The 21,214-nt window shown below is 41.8% G+C and overlaps 1 protein-coding gene across 2 annotated transcripts in view; it reads left to right on the plus strand.

Annotated features, from left to right (window-relative positions):
- The window catches only part of LOC133623017 (splicing regulator ARVCF-like), a 670,015-nt gene that overhangs the window by 452,338 nt on the left and 196,463 nt on the right, over positions 1-21,214 (plus strand). For both annotated transcript variants that reach the window (XM_072914236.1, XM_072914237.1), the window contains one exon: positions 12,511-13,151. In XM_072914236.1, coding sequence (XP_072770337.1) covers positions 12,511-13,151 — 641 coding nt within the window. The remainder of the gene's footprint in view (positions 1-12,510; positions 13,152-21,214) is intronic.

The following is a 21,214-nucleotide window of genomic DNA, read 5'->3' on the forward strand; positions in this document are numbered from 1 at the left end:
TACCTCATTCATATATATAATTTATATCTACTTATTTATGAAATATATGTTTTTGTTAATAAGTTAAAGGTGTTTAATGATAATGCAAGCATGTTTAACACAAATAGTTAATATTGTTAATAAATTAAAGGTGTTTAATGATAATGCAATCATGTTTAACACATAGTTAATATTGTTAATAAATTAAAGGTGTTTAATGATAATACAAGAATGTTTAATACATATAGTTAATATTGTTAACAAGTTAAAGGTGTTTAAAGATAATGCAAGCATGTTTAATACATATAGTTAATATTGTTAATAAATTAAAGGTGTTTAATTATAATACAAGTATGTTTAATACATATAGTTAATATTGTTAACAAGTTAAAGGTGTTTAATGATAATACAAGCATGTTTAACACATATAGTTAATATTATTAATAAGTTAAAGGTGTTTAAAGATAATACAAGCATGTTTAACACATATAGTTAATATTATTAATAAGTTAAAGGTGTTTAAAGATAATGCAAGCATGTTTAATACATATAGTTAATATTGTTAACAAGTTAAAGGTGTTTAATGATAATACAAGCATGTTTAATACATATAGTTAATATTATTAATAAGTTAAAGGTGTTTAAAGATAATACAAGCATGTTTAACACATATAGTTAATATTGTTAACAAGTTAAAGGTGTTTAAAGATAATGCAAGCATGTTTAATACATATAGTTAATATTGTTAATAAATTAAAGGTGTTTAATTATAATACAAGTATGTTTAATACATATAGTTAATATTGTTAACAAGTTAAAGGTGTTTAATGATAATACAAGCATGTTTAACACATATAGTTAATATTATTAATAAGTTAAAGGTGTTTAAAGATAATACAAGCATGTTTAACACATATAGTTAATATTGTTAACAAGTTAAAGGTGTTTAATGATAATACAAGCATGTTTAACACATATAGTTAATATTGTTAATAAGTTAAAGGTGTTTAAAGATAATACAAGCATGTTTAACACATATAGATTCCTTTCCTTCATGAAGACAAGAATATAAGTTGGTGTATTACCTGATTCTGATGACTTGCATTGATTGGAATCAGACAGTGGTGCTAAAAACGTCCGCATTTTCGAATGGAGGAGAAAAAAAGTCCTCCTTTCTGTCCAATACCACATGAAAGTGGTTGGTTTTTGGCATCTTATTTATCCAGCTTCCGTACTCCTTTGTATACACTTTACAAGAAATACATTGTCGGCAAACTTTCGTAGCTTGCTAGCTTGTGCACGCCAGCTTTCTGAGACTCTTGTTTTGTTAGCACAACTGTGCAACTGTGCAGTCGGTCTTTGGAGTTTTGACGACAGGTACGGCGCCAGAGTCTGTTGAAATAAAGTGTTTCTCGCCTTCCAGTCGGTAATTTTAATGAGCTGGCAGCAGCCAGCGTCATCTCAGAAGACCCTCGGGTGCCGTGAATGTCAATCAAGTGACGAAAGTGACGTCATAGTGAAGATTTATGATCGCTCATTTTTAGGACTATTTTTTTAATGCCTGGCTGGTGATCGACTGACACACCCTCCGAGATCGACCGGTAGCTCGCGATCGACGTAATGAGCACCCCTGCTGTAATGTGTATTACTTTTCGCTGAGAACTATACTCTCCAATTTTTCCAACTCTAAAAATATCGCCAGCACCTACCACCCAGTGACAGTGGCCGTTGGCGCCGATCCCGTGGGTGCTTCGGGGCCCGAGCACCCACGAACAATGCCGAGCACCCACGTGGGATTGATGGCAACTTCTTTCTCACTACCAAGCAAAAACCGCGCATGCTCAGGCCCCTTCTACTCTAAGCCGGTTCAGGTTATCCAGGGTAAATCCCACCTAACCTTATCTTCGTCCACATACAAGTGCACACGTCATAGTCACCTCAAGTGTTGCTTTGTGTGCAAGTTCTTAAATGTAACTTATCTGAACAATATCCAGTGTTGTGGTATTTCAATGAACTGGAATCCAGTGTGCTGTGGGGCCCTATTGTAGTGAATCACACCTGAGACATCAGAAATAAATCAAATCTTTAATGGACACGTGAAAGTAAACAATGAGACAAAGAACATTTTACAACAATCAATCTAGGGATCTAGATATCTGGTCAGAACACTCCTCACTCTTTTGCCTTCACCTTCATTGTCCATTCCTTTTTGGTGACTTTATATACTCTGGACCTAGATGTTGAGTCTGTGACATACATGGCGGACAATAACTGATACAGTCTGCTTTGCCAGTCCAAAAGCATTTGCCGTTTTCCGTAGTCTTCCCTCAAAGCACACGCTACCTTTTATCACATCCAAGGGAGCCCCCATTGTCGTTGACTATTCTTCGACAACTGGACGAAGTTTTTCGCTAAGTAGAATCACAGCTGACCGGGACATTGAAAACGTTCTCTTGCCGTCTGCGAAGTATTGTATCCCAAATAGCTGCAATCGCTTTCTCTTACGGTATTCATGTGTGATTTCCACAAGCGTCTGTACATTTAAAGGAAGGAGAAACACGGACATGTCTGGATGCCTCGCCTCTGTATTTCCAGTGGTTAGCTCCGAGTTTCGAAACCGCTTTATTATGAAGCTGGCTGTGGCGCGTTCTTTCTGACGTCATCACTCCCTGTGTGGGGCGCGGTCTTTCTGGCGTCACTTCCTCTCCGAACTCAGTTTCAAGAAATACACGGCGCACTTACTGTTATGATCCGCTGCCCGGATCATAGTCTGTTTAAGTTTTTCGAGTCACTTGTGTTTTCTGTTAGTTTTGGACTCCTTTAGTTCCTGTTTATGCACCTCTGAGTTTGTTACCATGGCTACAAATTCACTGGTTTAAATGTAACTTAGATATTGGGTTTCACGATGTAAAGCGCTTTGAGTCACTTGAGAAAAAGCGCTATATAAATGTAATTCACTTCACACACTTAACTACAAATTAGTTTCACCTGCCTCTTGTGTTCGGGACGCACACCTGTTTGTAATCAGAGACATTATTTAAGACTGCCTTTGCCAGTCAGTCAGTCTGGCTTCTTTATTTGCGTCACGCTACTGTTACGTTCTAATCTGTGCTAAGTGGTAGCCTTAGCTTCAGGTGCGATCGGCAACTTATTCCGTCGGTTTGTTTTCTGTTTTGTACCTGTTTTGTGTTAATTTACTATTAAATCATGTTCCTACCGGCAAGTCCTGTCCAGATTTGTCCGTTTGCATGCTGGGAGAACAAACCCCGCATCACCCTGCGACCCGGTCGTATCACTTACCCGTGTAAAAATTTGGGGACCTTAAACGATGGTTTAGTGTGGCTGAAACGGGGCTTTGGTTAAATAATTATTCCTTCAAGGGGTTATCCGGCTCAGTGTAGACGTAGCCTCAGAAAAGTAGCGTCAGATTTACCACCCGTCCGAGCACCCACTGGCAGAAATGTAGATCGGCGTCTATGACGGTGGCAGACAGCTTGGATTGCAGTCCTGCCACCAGGACCCCCCCTTCCTGTCCCCGTCTCCAACAAAGCCTTGTCAGACAAATAACAAGTACATTTCTGTGATTTCTGTTGTGCATTTAGCCACCTCTGCCTCCTTCACTTAACAAAATGTTTATTATTGCGTAAAAACAATGTTCGACTTCTGTCATATAAGCCGAATGAATGGACAGATTCCACGGTATCAGGCTTCTAAAAACCTGAATAACTGCCTTATTCTACGTCACATCTAATTCCCAGGCATCAGGCCCATTTGAGCACCCAATAAAGTCAACGCCACAGAGGTTGTGAAATGTTTTACAGTCTTGTAAAGTGGATAGTTTGAAGCCTTCAGCCTTTTTCTTCCAGGTTATCTGTTAGTAAACAGTTATGGTACTTCCACCGGGTTTCAGCCTTGTATTGACAAAGTGTATTTGTCATGCGATATATCTGCATGCACAATAAATATACTGTATACTATTTTAACACATCCATCCATTTTCTACCGCTTGTCCCTTTTGGGGTCAATTCTGCATAATTTGAGCACTTTAGTCACAGTTATCCGTAGATATCAGTGAAATGTAACATCTGGTATATTCATACTTCAGAGGTTTTCAAACGTGTCATTGCCCGTCAACTACAATTCTGTTAGGTCTGTTGACAAGCAAAATGCAAATAATTAACTGCCTATAACCATACTTGCCAACCTTGAGACCTCCGATTTCGGGAGGTGGGGGGAGGGGGTTGGGCATGGTCGGGGTGGGTTGGCGGCGTGGCTAAAATGGGAGGAGTTATATTTACAGCTAGAATTCACCAAGTCAAGTATTTCATATATATATATATATATATATTTATATATATATATATATATATATGTATATATATATATATATATACATATATGTATATATATATATATATAACAAATACTTGACGTTCAGTGAATTCTAGCTATATATATATATATATATATATATATATACATACACGTTTATTTTTATATATTTATTTTATTATATGTATATATATATATATATATATATATATATACACGTTTGTTTTTATATATTTATTTTATTATATGTATATATATATATATATATATATACGTATATATATAGATATATATTAATTTTATTATATATATATATATATATATATATATATATATATATATATATATAAAATAAATACTTGAATTTCAGTGTTCATTTATTTACACATATACACACACATAACACTCATCTACTCATTGTTGAGTTAAGGGTTGAATTGTCCATCCTTGTTCTATTCTCTGTCACTATTTTTCTAACCATGCTGAACTCTGATGATGCATTGATGTGTGGCACGCACAAACGTGCTTTCATCAAATGCACTAGATGGCAGTATTGTCCTGTATAAGAGTGTCACAACATTGCTGTTTACGGCAGACGAACTGCTTTACGGTATACAAAAACGTGACTGCTGTTGTTGTGTGTTGTTACCGCGCTGGGAGGACGTTAATGAAACTGCCTAACAATAAACCCACATAAGAAACCAAGAACTCGCCCTCCATCATTCTACAGTTATAATGTGTTTGGGCAGGCACACTGTTTATATTGTGGGAAAGCGGCCCCCTCCAGCTCCGCCTGAATTTCGGGAGATTTTCGGGAGAAAATTTGTCCCGGGAGGTTTTCGGGAGAGGCGCTGAATTTCGGGAGTCTCCCGGAAAATCCGGGAGGGTTGGCAAGTATGCCTATAACATACACTCCGAAAAAAAATTATTGTAACTGTGTGAATTATATTTATATAGCGCTTTTCTCTAGTGACTCAAAGCGCTTTTACATAGTGAAACCCAATGAGCTGGACTTAACGATTTAAAACCTTTTCTATGGACACAAAATGGATATTTCTCTCAAATGTCGTTGACAAATTAGTCTAAATCTGTGTCAGTGAGCATTTTTTTTGCTGAGATAATCCATCTACATCACAGGTAGTGTACAGTCGTGGTCAAACGTTAAAAAGTGTAAAGAACATCATGTCATGGCTGTCTTGAATTTCCAATCATTTCTACAACTCTTATTTTGTTTGTGATAGAGTGATTGGAGCACATACTTGTTGGTCACAAAAAAATATTCATGAAGTTTGGTTCTTTAAAGGGGAACATTAGCACAATTTCAGAAGGGTTAAAACCATTAAAAATCAGTTCCCAGTGGCTTATTATATTTTTCGAAGTTTTTTTCAAAATTTTACCCATCACGCAATATCCCTAAAAAAAGCTTCAAAGTGCCTGATTTTAACCATCGTTATATACACCCGTCCATTTTCCTGTGACGTCACATAGTGAAGCCAACACAAACAAACATGGCGGATAGAACAGCAAGTTTATAGCAACATTAGCTCGGATTCAGACTCGGATTTCAGCGGCTTAAGCGATTCAACAGATTACGCATGTATTGAAACGGATGGTTGTAGTGTGGAGGCAGGTAGCGAAAACGAAATTGAAGAAGAAACTAAAGCTATTGAGCCATATCGGTTTGAACCGTATGCAAGCGAAACCGACGAAAACGACACGACAGCCAGCAACACGGGAGAAAGCGAGGACATCTTCTAACCAACGATTGGTATGTGTTTGTTTGGCATTAAAGGAAACTAACAACTATGACCTAGGTTTACAGCATATGAAATATAGCAGTCCGCTCCCTGTATAATCAGTGTCAGAGCTTGGTCCGCATTGCCGGCAGTAAGTCGGACACGTTTCCAGTGAGGGTTGGACTCCGCCAAGGCTGCCCTTTGTCACCGATTCTGTTCATAACCTTTATGGACAGAATTTCTAGGCGCAGTCAAGGCGTTGAGGGTATCTGGTTTGGTGGCTACAGGATTAGGTCTCTGCTATTTGCAGATGATGTGGTCCTGATGGCTTCCTCCGGCCAAGATCTTCAGCTCTCACTGGATCGGTTCGCAGCCGAGTGTGAAGCGACTGGGATGGGAATCAGCACCTCCAAGTCCGAGTCCATGGTTCTCGCCCGGAAAAGGGTGGAGTGCCATCTCCGGGTTGGGGAGGAGATCTTGCCCCAAGTGGAGGAGTTCAAGTACCTCGGAGTCTTGTTCACGAGTGGGGGAAGAGTGGATCGTGAGATCGACAGGCGGATCGGTGCGGCGTCTTCAGTAATGCGGACACTGTATCGATCCGTTGTAGTGAAGAAGGAGCTGAGCCGGAAGGCAAAGCTCTCGATTTACCGGTCGATCTACGTTCCCATCCTCACCTATGGTCATGAGCTTTGGGTCATGACCGAAAGGACAAGATCACGGGTACAAGCGGCCGAAATGAGTTTCCTCCGCCGAGTGGCGGGGCTCTCCCTTAGAGATAGGGTGAGAAGCTCTGTCATTCGGGGGGAGCTCAAAGTAAAGCCGCTGCTCCTCCACATGGAGAGGAGCCAGATGAGGTGGTTCGGGCATCTGGTCAGGATGCCACCCGAACGCCTCCCTAGGAAGGTGTTTCGGGCACGTCCGACCGGTAGGAGGCCACGGGGAAGACCCAGGACACGCTGGGAAGACTATCTCTCCCGGCTGGCCTGGGAACGCCTCGGGATCCCCCGGGAGGAGCTGGACGAAGTGGCTGGGTAGAGGGAAGTCTGGGCTTCCCTGCTTAAGCTGCTGCCCCCGCGACCCGACCTCGGATAAGCGGAAGAAGATGGATGGATGGATGGAAATTCATTTGGCAACAACATGCACTTTGAGAGTGCAGACTGCCCAGTTTTCATCAATTAATATATTCTGTAGACATACCCTCATCCGCTCTCTTTTCCTGGGGGTCTGGCGGCAGATTTCTTTGACTTTATCGTTGGAAATGCATCTGCTTTGAGTGTCGCAGGATACCCACACATTCTTGCCATCTCTGTCGTAGCATAGCTTTCGTCGGTAAAGTGTGCGGAACAAACGTCCAATTTCTTGCCACTTTGGCATCTTTGGGCCACTGGTGCAACTTGAATCCGTCCCTGTTCGTGTTGTTACACCCTCCGACAACACACCGACGAGGCATGATGTCTCCAAGGTACGGAAAACAGTCGAAAAAACGGAAAATAACAGAGCTGATTTGACTCGGTGTTTGTAATATGTTTGAGAAAATGACGGATTGCTTCCCGGTGTGACGTCACAACGTGATGTCATCGCTCCGAGGGTGAATAATAGAAAGGCGTTTAATTCGCCAAAATTCACCCATTTAGAGTTCGGAAATCGGTTAAAAAAATATATGGTCTTTTTTCTGCAACATCAAGGTATATATTGACGCTTACATAGGTCTGGTGATAATGTTCCCCTTTAATGAATTTATTTTGTGTATTGTGGCCAAACAGCTCAATTTTTGTTTCATCTGACATCACATGGACAAAGATAAGACCTTCTGGAGGAAAGTTCTGTGGTCAGATGAAACAAAAATGGAGCTGTTTGGCCACAATACCCAGCAATATGTTTGGAGGAGAAAAGGTGTGGCCTTTAATCCCAGGAACACCATCCTTACCGTCAAGCATGGTGGTGGTAGTATTATGCTCTGGGCCTGTTTTGCTGCCAATGGAACTGGTGCTTTACAGAGAGTAAATGGGACAATGAAAAAGGAGGATTACCCCTAAATTCTTCAGGACAAGCTAAAATCATCAGCCCGGAGGTTGGGTCTTGGGCGCCGTTGGGTGTTCCAACAGGACAATGACCCCAAACACACTTCAAAAGCGGTAAAGGAATGGCTAAATCAGGCTAAAATAAAATTTTTAGAATGGCCTTCCCAAAGTCCTGACTTAAACATGTGGACAATGCTGAAGAAACAAGTCCATGTCAGAAAACCAACACATTTAGCTGAACTGCACCAATTTTGTGAAGACGAGTGGTCAAAAATTCAAGCAGAAGCTTGTGGATGGCTACCAAAAAGTGCCTTATTGCAGGTAAACTTGCCAAGGAACATGTAAGCAAATATTAACATTGCTGTATGTATACTTTTGACCCAGCTCACATTTGCTCATATTTTCAGTAGACCCATAATAAATTCATAAAAGAACCAAACTTCATGAATGTTTTTTGTGACCAACAAGTATGTGCTCCAATCACTCTATAAAATAAGAGTTGTAGAAATGATTGGAAACTCAAGACTAGGGATGTCCCGATCCGATATTTGGATCGCATCGGCTGCCGATATTTGCCAAAAATTGCATATCGGCAAGGCATGGGAAAATGCCGATCCAGATCCAGTTTAAAAAAAAACTCCGGTCCGTGTTTTCCAACGCACCAATTTAAGTAATACATTCCACTTTTCCGTTCCGCATTTTCCAGCACACCTTCAACACATCCACACGTCTGTGAATTCTCACACAGTTGCTTTTAGCTGCTGGCATTACACGACAGGCTCTTCTCACTCTTTCATGTGTCTCCCTCTCACAGACAGCAAGCGCACCTTCTTACACACGTCACATACTGTCACGTCATACGTCACATACGTATACGTCCTCCCCGAGCAGAGAGGTAGCAGCATGGCTAACGTTAGCTGTGATGCTAGCGCAGCCGTGCGAGCAACGCTCCCTCTAAGGTGCTCGCCTGTGCAATTGCGCACTGTTTAAGCGTCCTCTGCGCATAGCAAATCTATGCCACGCACAAAATCAAATAAAAAAATAAGCGCATAACAATTTTCGACACACGGACACGACAGAGAAAACAGTTTTCGTTATCATTGTTCAAATATTGTGACGTCTGTCGAGACGCTTATCTCCATTCGGTGCCACACGCCCACACCATCAAAATGCTGAGGCAAAAATTTCCACATCAACACCGTATGAAAAAATTAGTGATTTTTTTTAGTTGTGATTTCCTTCTCTGCATGAAAGTTTAAAAGTAGCATATATTAATGCAGTATGAAGAAGAATGTTTTAATGTAGACATGCAAGCCTTGAAAGAAAATGTTGAAAATCAAGACTACATTTCCTGCAAATGGATGCATTTCTACCCTATATTTTAACTTTAGATTTATTCTCATATCAAACTCTTTTGCCTGTCTTTTTGACACTTACATCCGGCGCCCCCCTCCACACCCTGGATTATAAATAATGTCAATAATTCAATGTGATTATCTTGTGTGATGACTGTATTATGATGATAGTATATATCTGATAGTATATATCTGTATCATGAATCAATTTAAGTGGACCCCGACTTAAACAAGTTGAAAAACTTATTGGGGTGTTACCATTTAGTGGTCAATTGTACGGAATATGTACTTCACTGTGCAACCTACTAATAAAAGTCTCAATCAATCAATCAAAACACATAGAATCATCATACTGCTGTGATTATATGCATCAAGTGTTCATTCAAGGCTAAGGCAAAATATCGAGATATATATCGTGTATCGCAATATGGCCTTAAAATATCGCAATATTAAAAAAAGGCCATATCGCCCGGCCCTAGTTCACTGATGCCATTTCTGTTTGTCATGTATAATTTTGTCTATTTTGTGTTTATCCTTGAATAAACAGGTCAGTTTCTTGTTACCAACCATTGTGTATTATTCAAACTCCCCTAATTCAGCTGGCTAGTTGTTATCAAGAGTACTAAAACCCTTTTCAACATGATTCTGACAACTAAGTAGGCTAAATAACTTTAAACTTTAATACATGCTCGGATAGGCCAGTATCGGTCAGTATCGGTATCGGATCGGAAATGCAAAAACAATATCGGTATCGGATCGGAAGTGCAAAAACCTGGATCGGGACATCCCTACTCAAGACAGCCATGACATGATGTTCTTTACAAGTGTATGCAATCTTTTGACCACGACTGTTTATCTCCTTCTAAAATATACGGGTACACAGCCCAGCCCAAGTCACAGTGATGCAGCTCCGAATAACAGTGCAGTTCCGGTCTTCTCCCTTTTGAGATAAATTGTTGCAGCTCCATTAAGACCTTGAATCCTTTAAGAGGTCTCCTATACATGGCAAGATAAGACTCAATCAGTAAAGTTACAGTGTTAATGTTGCATTGACTTTTGTATCCGTTGTGTTAGAGAACAGTTTTTCACAGCATGCGTTCATAACTTTTATTGACTTTCCCATTTTAAATCACAACAGACTAGGGGTGTAACGGTACACAAAAATTTCGGTTCGGTACATACCTCGGTTTAGAGGTCAGGGTTCGGTTCATTTTCGGTACAGTAAGAAAACAACAAAATATACATTTTTGGTTATTTATTTACCAAATGTGTAAACAATGGCATAACATACATATACACACACGTGGTCGGGGTGGGGCGGGGGTGTGGTTGGGAGCGGGGCTAGGAGGGGAGGAGTATATTTACAGCTAGAATTCACCATATATATATAAGAAATACTTGACTTTCAGTGAATTCTAGCTATATATATATTTATTTTATTATATATATATATATATATATATATATATATATATATATATATATATATATATATATATATATATATAAATAAAAGAAATACTTGAATTTCAGTGTTCATTTATTTACACATATACACACACATAACTCATCTACTCATTGTTGAGTTAAGGGTTGAATTGTCCATCCTTGTTCTATTCTCTGTCACTATTTTTCTAACCATGCTGAACACCCTTTCGCAGGTACCCAGAAAGGTTTTGAGTACCACCAAAAAAACTGAATCTCTGAAGACAGTATAAAAATCTGTGTTAAAGGTGTACAAATACTGTTTGTATAATAAGCATGTTATTTTTTACAAATGAGGGTTAAGAGTTCAGTACTAAAAAAAAAATAAAAGAATGTGGCTTAAGTACAGTTTTTTAATTGAGCTGCTGCATTTTTTGGTTGGGTTGTTTATTTATTTTGAGTAACTTTTATACATTTCTAAAAGGGGAATAATGTAATAGAGTGATCTATTTTTGTCTGTTGCCATTTCCTGGTGAATGTTGGCTATGGCTACTGGGGTTACTTTTTGGTTGACCAACGATTTACGTGGTGTTGCGCACCTGACGTCACTAAGGTCCGCATGGAGCTGGAGGGGGCGTGGCTTCCAGCTCCGCCTGAATTTCGGGAGATTTTCGGGAGAAAATTTGTCCCGGGAGGTTTTCGGGAGAGGCGCTGAATTTCGGGAGTCTCTCGGAAAATCCGGGAGGGTTGGCAAGTATGATATAAAGTGCTTTTTTTGATTGATTGATTGATTGAGACTTTTATTAGTAGATTGCACAGTACAGTACATATTCCATACAATTGACCACTAAATGGTAACACCCCAATAAGTTTTTCAACTTGTTGAAGTCGGGGTCCACGTTAATCAACATTAAACTGCCTCAAGTTGTTGCTCGGGTTAAATAAAATGACAAAACTTTTCTTCTACATGTAAAAAGTGCAACATTAAACAGTTTCAAGTCAACTCAGCCTCAGATTAACTTTTCTTCCCCCCCCCCAGCCTGGCTAACTTGGCAGGAAGAGGATATATGGGCTTATTGTTCTTCCACTATAGAAGTGAGTCAAAATCTAGTTTTTAATACAATATGTACTTAAATCTGCTGCTATAAAAACATTTGTTATTGCTTTAGCCCTGCCTGACTCGCCGAGGAGAGGCTGCTTGAATGCGGTGGTGACGCTTCAAATGGGTTAGCATGTTTGACGTGTTGTCAGAAGCAGCTGCTGAACAATGTCGACAAACCTCCGTCCTCCATTGTTGTATCGCACCGAAGTGTTCCCAAACGGGAGATCTTAACGAGGCAGGAGGGTCTTCCAGCTCTGGCTTTTACATGTTGTCGTAGCCCGGTCGCTGCTAGCATGGCGTACGTTGTGCCTCGGTGTGCATTGTTTACACAACGTGCGGTACGCTATTTAATATGTCCGTGTGGAAACTCGTTCGGTACACCTCCGAACTGAACCGAAACCCCCGTACCGAAACGGTTCAATACAAATACACGAACCGTTACACCCTTACAATAGACAGATAAGCATTATTAAGTCCGCCTGCCTATGCTGTCACGTAAACAAAAAAATAGTTTTGTACTGTATTGTTATATTGACAAGTGCATCCAATTTCATCTACAGGTGACCAAAATGGTGAAGACAGTGACCACACGAACGGTGCGACAGGTTCCTCTTGGTCCCGATGGCTTGCCTATGCCTGAGGGCTCGTCCCCTTTGGGAAGCTACACAGACTCCATTGACCGGCGCTACATGAAGAACGGCGGCGATCGTTTCATTACCCCTCAAGCTTCGTCCACCTTGACACGCTCCTACAACAACTCCTACAATGATTCCTACGGTGAAACGCCTGAGAGTCAGTACATCCGCCACTACGGTCTGCACGATGGCTACACTGATTTGACAGACAACTACGGCAGCCTGTCACGAGGCATCAACTTCAGACCGCCCCGCTACCCCTACATGCCTAACAGCTATCGGCCAGAGAACAGCTACACACTGCCAAATCGTAAGGATGACTACGGTCACATGGCCCAACCCCAGGTGCCTATGGGGAGCAGCACGGTGGACCTGAATCGCTCGCAGCCTGAGCGCTTTCAGGCCGAACCGTATGGTCTGGAGGACGATCGCCGCAGCTTCGGCCCCGAGGACGAGGAGCCATATGAGCTCGAGCCTGACTATTCCACCGCTAACCGACGCACACTAAAAGGAGCCAACCGGGGTCGCACCCACAGGGAACCTCTTCGTGATGGGCCCAGAGTCAGGTGAGATTTGCTTTGTCAGAAATCAAACTGATACAGGGTACTCAGTAGTTTTGTACACAATCAACATATTTAACTGATTTATTTCTGATGGCCAGAATTTTAGACCCACTGTCTATGATTAATCAGTTAAGTTCATTGGGTGGATGAAAACTAGAGTAGAGAATGTGAGCTTAGCCCTCAGTGACCTCTGACTTCTCAAATATGCGTTTGGATGAATGGACAACAATTCCCAGAGAGACACTCAAGTCATTTCAGAAGTTAGTTAGTTGGTTAGTTGGATGGCAGAATGAGTGCTATATGGTTTTGCATAATAGGTCCCCTTTAAAAAGGACCTCATCATCATCGGCCGGTCACTCGAACGAGTATGACGATCCTCCTGGTCGGGGGGTATCCCTTTATGGAGGACTTTGTTTTACGTGGGGAGACTGGTGCACAGACAGTCACCACACGATCCTTGACAGAATCGGGTCAGGGTCCAGTGGCATGGAGTCCAAGACGACTGGGGGACCTTTTTCTGCTGCAGCCTTCTTCCGCCATCGCAGCCGTTGTGGTAGTTCTTAAATCTACCGTCTTCCGCCTGCTCCGCCGTTGAGGTCTTCACCGTATCCCTGGCTAGGGAGGCAGTCAGGTACTAGGCCTTTGCCAAGGGCCACAGTAGTAAAAGGGTTAACCTTCTAGTGCCCCAAGACCCCTTAGAGGAGCCTCCTTTGCCGGATGCACTTTAACGTCATGCCCAGGACTGAAAAAGGACCTATGATAGTTTTAGATAATATAGTGTAGTATTAGATATAGTATTGGATATGCTTTGGGGTAAATTTTGCAATAATTTTGCTTCATAGTCACATTTATAACCTACTTTCTGAGTCTATCTGCAAGATGTTAGTTTATGGCGGTGTTCCCAGATGGCAAGTGAAACCCATTTTCACCTAAAAGTATCATAGTTGTATTTAAAAGAAAAAAAGTAAACTGTTAAATATATATCTTAAACTTAATTAACAATATGTAGGTTCCCCAGTTCACAGAATTACCGTATTTTCCAGACTACAAGGTACACTTAAAATATTATTTTTTTCTCAAAACTTGACGGTGTGCCTGTTAACCCGGTGCGCCTAATTTACGGAATAATTCTGGTTTTGCTTAACGACCTTGAAGCAATTTTATTTGATACATGGTGTAATGATAAGTGTGACCAGTAGATGGCAGTCAAACATAAGAGATACGTGTAAACTGCACTATGAAGGCAATATGACTCAAGTAAACAACACCAACATTTTATATGTTTCATTGAAAATATAGAACATTACACACGGCGCTCAAAAATATATCAACATTTTTTAGTAGGACTTTGGTAAGCTATGAAGCCACACCGCTTGATGGATTGTGCTGTGCTTCAACATAGTATTATTATGGTGTGTGTATAAGGTAAGACATTATCTGGCGTTTTGTTTCTCAATATTATAATCATTTATTTCAGGCCCTACGGCAATTTTGACAAAGTTTAACTTCTAAATGTGATACATTCATTAAGTCTGTTCTCTTAAACCACTTTTTGATACCATTTGCTTGCCGATGGTGTTGGTCTTATTTTTTGTGGGTTAAAAAAAAACTTAATTTGGAGCAGGTAGCATTATATATATATATATATATATATATATATATATATATATATATATATATATATATATATATATATATATATATATATATATATATATATGAATATATATATGTATATATATATATATATATATATATATATATATATATATATATATTTATATATATATATATATATATATATATATATATATATATATATATACACACACACACACACATATAGACACATGTATACACATATACATATATATATATATATATATATACATATATATACACATATACATATATATATATACATATGTATATATATATATATGTATGTGTGGGAAAAAAATCACAAGACTACTTTATCTCTACAGGCATGTTTCATGAGGGGTTCCCTCAATCATCAGGAGATTTTAATGGGAGCATTCACATACCATGGTTTATATAGGGCACAGAGTGGGTAGGTACAGGCTGGCGTAGGGGCGTGGTGATTGGCTCATGTGTTACCTAGGAGGTGTTTCCGTCTGTGGCGGCATGCTGATACAATTTCGCTGCGCTTGTTGAGGGATGACAGGTCTGGACGATAAATAATAAACAGTTTCTCTTTCAAGCATAGGTTGCATCTTTTATTACCACTATTGTAAGGTGTGCTGGATGCAAGAATTTGCCATGTTATTGAATATTCAACATTATTGTCTTTGAGGTCCCAAATGTGTTTGCTGAGTTCTGTGGTATTCCGCAGGTTTTGGTTCCTGAAAGAAGCCTTGTGATTGTTCCATCTGGTTTTAAACTCTCCCTCGGTTAATCCTACATATGTGTCGGATGTGTTAATGTCCTTGCGTGTTACCTTAGATTGGTAAACAACTGATGTTTGTAAGCACCCACCGTTGAGAGGGCATTCAGGTTTCTTGCGGCAGTTGCAGCCTTTGTTGGTTTTGGGGTCGCTCTGTCCGGGGGCCGACGGCTCATTTGCAATTGTTTTGTTGTGGTTTGAGATAATTTGTCGTATATTGTTCATACAGCTGTAGCTCAATTTAATGTTGTTCTTGTTGAATACTTTTCTTAGGGTGTTGCCTTTGGGGCAATCACCACGCCCCTACGCCAGCCTGTACCCACCCACTCTGTGCCCTATATAAACCATGGTATGTGAATTCTCCCATTAAAATCTCCTGATGATTGAGGGAACCCCTCATGAAACAGGCCTGTAGAGATGAAGTAGTCTTGTGATTTTTTTCCCACACATACATATATTGCGCTCTACTACGGTATCGAGCACTATTTTTTGGATAACCTTATTAAGACATATATGTATATATATATATATATGTGTGTATATATATATATATATATATATATATATATATATATATATATATATATATATATATATATATATATATATATAGTGCGGCCCCCAGCCAATTTGTTTTACCCCAATGCGGCCCCGGAGTCAAAAAGTTTGGGTACCCCTGCTTAAGGGGACCTGTTTTTTTGTCCCCATACCGTCAGAGGTCCCCTAAAGGTGACTGTGTAAACAGAGCGATGTCCCCATTAAGTAAGCATTGCCAGAACACACACACACACACACACACACACACACACACACACACACACACACACACACACACACACACACACACACACACACACGCACACACATACATGTCTTGCCTACTTTGTGTGGACCCACGTTTGGTCAGTAGGTTGTGAGGGCCCCCCTTTCCACTATAGCTAGAATGATGAAAAAATATATATATCTAGCACTAGTTGGGAGTAGAGAGTTGCAACCTCACTTCAGAATGCAAAACAGACAAAGTAAAAAAAATATTTCACTTTTGTAGTTGTGAGGACTGAGAGTTGTTGCTAGGCAGATTTGACCATACACACGCATAGTAGTAAGTTATGCGAGTTGGCCATTTTTAAGGACAGCAAACACACACACACACACACACACACACACACACACACACACACACACATACACACACACACACACACACACACACACACACACGCACACACACGCACTCCTTAATTGAGAGATGGTTCGCCTCGTTCTAATCTGCCGGTGTCAGTAGACTGTGGAAGGTGGCCCATTGAAGTGGATTTCAACATCCCCTCGTTCCTCTCCTCCTCCACCCGCTTCTTTTCCTGCATCCTGCCGAAAGACTTCCTTAGAGAGTTGCATACCCTCTTTAACACCCGGCTTCCTGTTTATCATGCCTGAGTGTATCCTGAAGAATCCCCTAAATAATGGAATATGTTTGTCTCTTTCCAAAAAATTAAATCAGACAGTGACAGCTATGAATAATGTCCTTTAAAAAAAATATATACAAATATTTGAAAGTAGCGAGACATAAACACTCCAGACTATGTTTGTACAGTATACCAATATTAGTATAGTACCGCGATACTAATGAATCATATTCGGTACTATACCGCCTCTAAAAAGTACCAGTCCCGCAACCCCCCCAGCACCCCCATCGTCGTCGTGTCATTGCTGGGTTTACGAGCAGAGGAGCATGTTCGGCAGCGCACACACACAGAGTACTTACAAGCAGACACATAGTGTAGACAAAAAAGGGAGAATTTTGATATATATATATATATATATAACCTGAGAAATAACAGCTACCAACCATTCACGAAACCCAACACAACACTCCAATACGTGCACCATGACAGCAACCACCCACCCACCACCAAGAAAAGAATACCTACCGGAATTAATAAAAGGCTATCGATGCTGTCATCTAGCAAAGCTGAATTTGACCAAGCAACCCCCCCGTACCAAAAAGCCCTTGATGAAAGCGGATACAATTTCACCCTCACCTATGAACCCACGCCAGGAAACCAGCCAAAAAAGAACAGAAAACGAAACGACATCATCTGGTACAACCCCCCATACAGCAAAAACGTCTCAACTAACATTGGACACAAATTCCTCAATCTGATTGACAAACACTTTCCCAAAGACAACACCCTAAGAAAAGTATTCAACAAGAACAACATTAAATTGAGCTACAGCTGTATGAACAATATACGACAAATTATCTCAAACCACAACAAAACAATTGCAAATGAGCCGTCGGCCCCCGGACAGAGCGACTCCAAAACCAACAAAGGCTGCAACTGTCGAAAGAAACCGGATTGCCCTCTCAACGGGGGGTGCTTACAAACATCAGTTGTCTACCAATCTAAGGTAACACGCAAGGACATTAACACATCCGACACATATGTAGGATTAACCGAGGGAGAGTTCAAAACCAGATGGAACAATCACAAGGCTTCTTTCAGGAACCAAAACCTGCGGAATACCACAGAACTCAGCAAACACATTTGGGACCTCAAAGACAATAATGTTGAATATTCAATAACATGGCAAATTCTTGCATCCAGCACACCTTACAATAGTGGTAATAAAAGATGTAACCTATGCTTGAAAGAGAAACTGTTTATTATTTACCGTCCAGACCTGTCATCCCTCAACAAGCGCAGCGAAATTGTAACAGCATGCCGCCACAGACGGAAACACCTCCTAGGTAACACATGAGCCAATCACCACGCCCCTACGCCAGCCTGTACCCACCCACTCTGTGCCCTATATAAACCATGGTATGTGAATGCTCCAATTAAAATCTCCTGATGATTGAGGGAACCCCCCCTCATGAAACAGGCCTGTGGAGATTAAATAGTCTTGTGATTTTTTTCCCACACATACATATATATATATATATATATATATATATATATATATATATATATATATATATATATATATATATATATATATATATATACATACAGTATATATATATATATATATATATATATATATATATATATATAAATAATAACATGAAGTGTGTAATAAATCCAAACTCTGCGTATGGTGTGTGACTATGTGTGGGGATTAGCTGTTGAGTGTTACCGTAGTGTTGAGCGAGAGGCAAGTCCAAAAGGGGCAGGGCAGGCTCGTAGATCCGAGAGACAGGCAGGAAGCCGGGGGGCGATAGAGAGGCGTCAAAAGGTCCGTGTCCAGGCGGGAGGTCGAGATCCAACAGGCAGCCAGAGAACCAGAGGGGAACACAGTGGGGAAGACGAGACGCACTGCTCGTCATGCGGGAACAACGGGTTGCTGCAAGAAACGACAAGGGGAACACGGGACCTTACTGTACAGGACAGGTAGCTACGTTCTGGCGCCGGATAGCAGGTTGTGCAGGCTTATGAAGGCAGTCCTCTGATCAGCCACAGGTGTGCAGATTGCTGGTGATAGATTGCAGCCACTTGCTGGCGCGCTCCCGGAAGTGCGCTCATCAGCGCCCGGGCCGTGACAATAATGATGCAATGTGTACATACAGCTAGCCTAAATAGCATCTTAGCATCGATTAGCTTGCAGTCACGCACTGACCAAATATGCCTGATTAGCGCTCCAACATAGTCAATAACATCAACAAAGCTCACCTTTTGTGCATTCACGCACAGCATAAAACGTTTGGTGGACAAAATGAGACAAAGAAGGAGTGGCATAAAACACGTCTTTCTGTGGCAGCGTCGGAGAAAGTTGTACACGTACCGCCGAGTCACAGTCCACACAACGGTGAGTTCAAGTGCCACTGGAATTAGTAGGACAAAACTATATATAAACATATTAAACGGCGGGCTTTCTAACGATTAGGAAGGTTTGTGTCGTGTTTGTCCTCCTACACCAGGGGTCGGCAACCCGCGGCTCTAGAGCCGTTCGTGGCTCTTTAGCGCCGCCCTCGTGGCTCTCTGGAGCTTTTTAAAAAATGTATGAAAAATGGAAAAAGTTGAGGGGGGAAAAAAATATTTTTTGTGTTAATATAGTTTCTGTAGGAGGACACAAACCTTCCTAATTGTTATAAAGCACACTGTTTATATTAAACATGCTTCACTGATTCGAGTATTTGGCGAGCGCCGTTCTGTCCTACTAATTTTGGCGGTCCTCGAACTCACCTTAGTTTGTTTTACATGTATAACTTTCTCCGACTTTCTAGGACGTGTTTTATGCCACTTCTTTTTCCGTCTCATTTTGTCCACCAAACTTAACGTTGTGCATGAACCCACAAAGGTGAGTTTTGTTGATGTTATTGACTTGTGTGGAGTGCTAATCAGACATATTTGGTCACTGCATGACTGCGAGCTAATCGATGCTAACATGCTATTTAGGCGAGCTATTTGTACATATTGCATCATTATGCCTCATTTGTAGCTATTAGAGATGCGCGGTTTGCGGGCACAACCGCGGAGTCCGCGGATTATCCGCGGATCGGGCGGATGAAATTAAAAAAAATTAGATTTTATCCGCGGGTCGGGTCGGGTCGGGCGGTTGAAATAAAAAAAAAAAAGGATTTTAAATAGATTCAGGCGGGTGGCAGTTAAACCAATTCGGAAATATATATACATAGTTAAATGTTGTTACCCACATACGAAAAACGAGCAGGCACCTGCTGCATATGCCACAACAGAAGAAAAAAAAAAAAAGAGATGGACACTTTTACGGAGCGGAGAAGGGACGCCTCGCCGGGGTCTGGGACCGAGGCCCCTTCCCCCGAGAGGGCCCCACCGGGAGCCGTAGCTGAGGCGATCCGCGAGAAGGGCCCGACGCACGTCCAGGGTCACCACCGCGCCCACCGCACCGACACCCCGCCTCGTCCGCCTTCGCCGCGGCCGGCGTCACGCGCAGCAGGTAAGCAGCTTACCTGCCCGCCACCCCTGTTGCCGGGGGCTCGTAACAGGGGTCACTCCGCGCGCTCCGCCCGCGCAGCTTACCTGCCCGCCACCCCTGTGGCCGGGGGCGCGTAACAGGGGTCACAAAGGGGTCATAAAGCTTTTGCCTGTTAAAGAAAGGAGACTGATCCAATGCAGTACAGACATTCGCGTGCCACGCTGTCACGACCCAGACGCACACCAGTGCGCAATCATATGGGAGCCGCGCTGAGCGCACCTCCAAGAGCGTCTCGCTGCCGGCGACGGCCGGGTATGGGCCCGACGCTCCAGCGCCATCCATTTTCAGGGCTAGTTGATTCGGCAGGTGGGTTGTTACACACTCCTTAGCGGGTTCCGACTTCCATGGCCACCGTCCTGCTGTCTATATCAACCAGGGTGAGCCCCACCCCTTTCGTGAGCGCACTGCCCTGTTGCCGGGGGCGCGTAACAGGGGTCACTCCGCGCGCAGTGCACTCACGAAAGGGGTGGGGCTCACCCTGGTTGATATAGACAGCAGGACGGTGGCCATGGAAGTCGGAACCCGCTAAGGAGTGTGTAACAACCCACCTGCCGAATCAACTAGCCCTGAAAATGGATGGCGCTGGAGCGTTGGGCCCATACCCGGCCGTCGCCGGCAGCGAGACGCGCTTGGAGGTGCGCTCAGCGCGGCTCCCATATGATTGCGCACTGGTGTGCGTCTGGGTCATGACAGCGTGGCACGCGAA

This window comes from Nerophis lumbriciformis, linkage group LG12, assembly GCF_033978685.3.
Source record: "Nerophis lumbriciformis linkage group LG12, RoL_Nlum_v2.1, whole genome shotgun sequence".
Taxonomy (NCBI): domain Eukaryota; kingdom Metazoa; phylum Chordata; class Actinopteri; order Syngnathiformes; family Syngnathidae; genus Nerophis; species Nerophis lumbriciformis.